At 37.6% G+C, this 1475-nt stretch overlaps 1 protein-coding gene across 1 annotated transcript; it reads right to left on the reverse strand.

Annotated features, from left to right (window-relative positions):
• Window positions 1–310: 310 nt before the first annotated feature.
• LOC102880578 (olfactory receptor 4A5-like) lies at window positions 311–1296 on the reverse strand. Its single transcript, XM_015587646.2, is given in 2 exon segments — window positions 311–379; window positions 382–1296. Coding segments are annotated over 2 exon segments (984 nt in total).
• Window positions 1297–1475: the final 179 nt, after the last annotated feature.

Below are 1475 nucleotides of genomic sequence, written 5' to 3' on the forward strand. Positions count from 1 at the left end.
TATTCTTTTAGCTCCAGAAAATTCTTCTGAATATTAACCAATTGCTTTCTCATTAATTTGGGTAAAAGTGAATTTCCAAATGTAACTTGTTTATCACTTTTGAAAAAAAAAAAAACTCTTCTGTGGGTCATTTTAATGTAATCTAAGAAAAAAATTGTAAGTTGAACTTAGTTTATTTTTTCTTCGAATAAGACAAATACCTGTATCTTTTAATTATCCTCCAAAATTTGCTAGATTGATTCTAATCTCAAACACGATTTACTCCATATATTCAAATCCACTGAATTCACTACATCATCTGTTTTAGAATTTACTGCTTCTTTTCTACTTTGGAATTAGTAACAAATATGTTTACTATTAGTGGCACATTCTTATTAAATCTATAGTTAAATTTTTACCCCACAGTTTTTTCATAGCATTTTTCATCTCCAAATTTCTCAGGCTGTATATTAAAGGATTCAACATGGGAGTGATAACCGTATAAAACACAGTTACATATTTATCAATGGGGTAGTTAGAAACAGGTCTAACATACATGAAAATACAGGGAATGAAAAAGAAGACAACCACCGTGACGTGAGAACTTCAGGCAGAGGCTTTGCGCCTCCCTTCCTGACTGTGACTTTTAAGGGAATTTAAGATGACTCCGTAGGAAATTAGCAGAATGATAAACATGATCGTACAGATTGCACCACCATTGGCAACAACCGTGAGGCCTACAAAGTAGGTGTCAGTGCAGGCGAGTTCCAATAACGGGTACATGTCACAGAAGAAGTGGTTAATGACATTGGGACCACAGAAGGGGAGGCTGTACACAACAAGAATTTGAAACGTAGAGTGCATAAAACCTCCAACCAAGGCCACCACCAACAGCACGATGCAAACCTTTCTATTCATAATGGTTAGGTAGTGTAGTGGCTTACAGATAGCCACATATCGATCATAGGCCATCACCACCAGTAGGAAGACCTCAGCGCCTCCAAATATGTGTTCCACAAAGAGCTGTCCCATACAAGCTGAGAAAGAAATTGTCTTTTTATCATGCAGTAAGTCTATAAAAAATTTTGGTGAAACGACAGTGGAATAAACCACATCTATGAGTGACAGACAGGCAAGGAAGAGGTACATGGGGGAGCCCAGGGAAGGGCTGGCAAAAACAGTCACCACGATGAGCAGATTGCCCACCACTGTCACAATGTAGATGAGTAAAAATATGACAAATAATACTTTTTGCCCCTCAGGATCCTGAGTGAGGCCCAGGAGGACAAATTCTGTCACATTGTTAGTCTGTCCCATTGACACTTCTATAAGGGCTGCTTCATGGATGGGAGGTCAGGAGATGGGACCTGTAATGAAATCGTGAACATGACTATGAACACATCCATTATGTTCTGGATACAACTTGTGATTATATATGCTACAGTGGTTTACACACAATAAACATTTATTAAATATCTACAATTTCTTCTTCCAAA

Source organism: Pteropus alecto, unplaced genomic scaffold (assembly GCF_000325575.1).
Source record: "Pteropus alecto unplaced genomic scaffold, ASM32557v1 scaffold573, whole genome shotgun sequence".
Taxonomy (NCBI): Eukaryota; Metazoa; Chordata; class Mammalia; order Chiroptera; family Pteropodidae; genus Pteropus; species Pteropus alecto.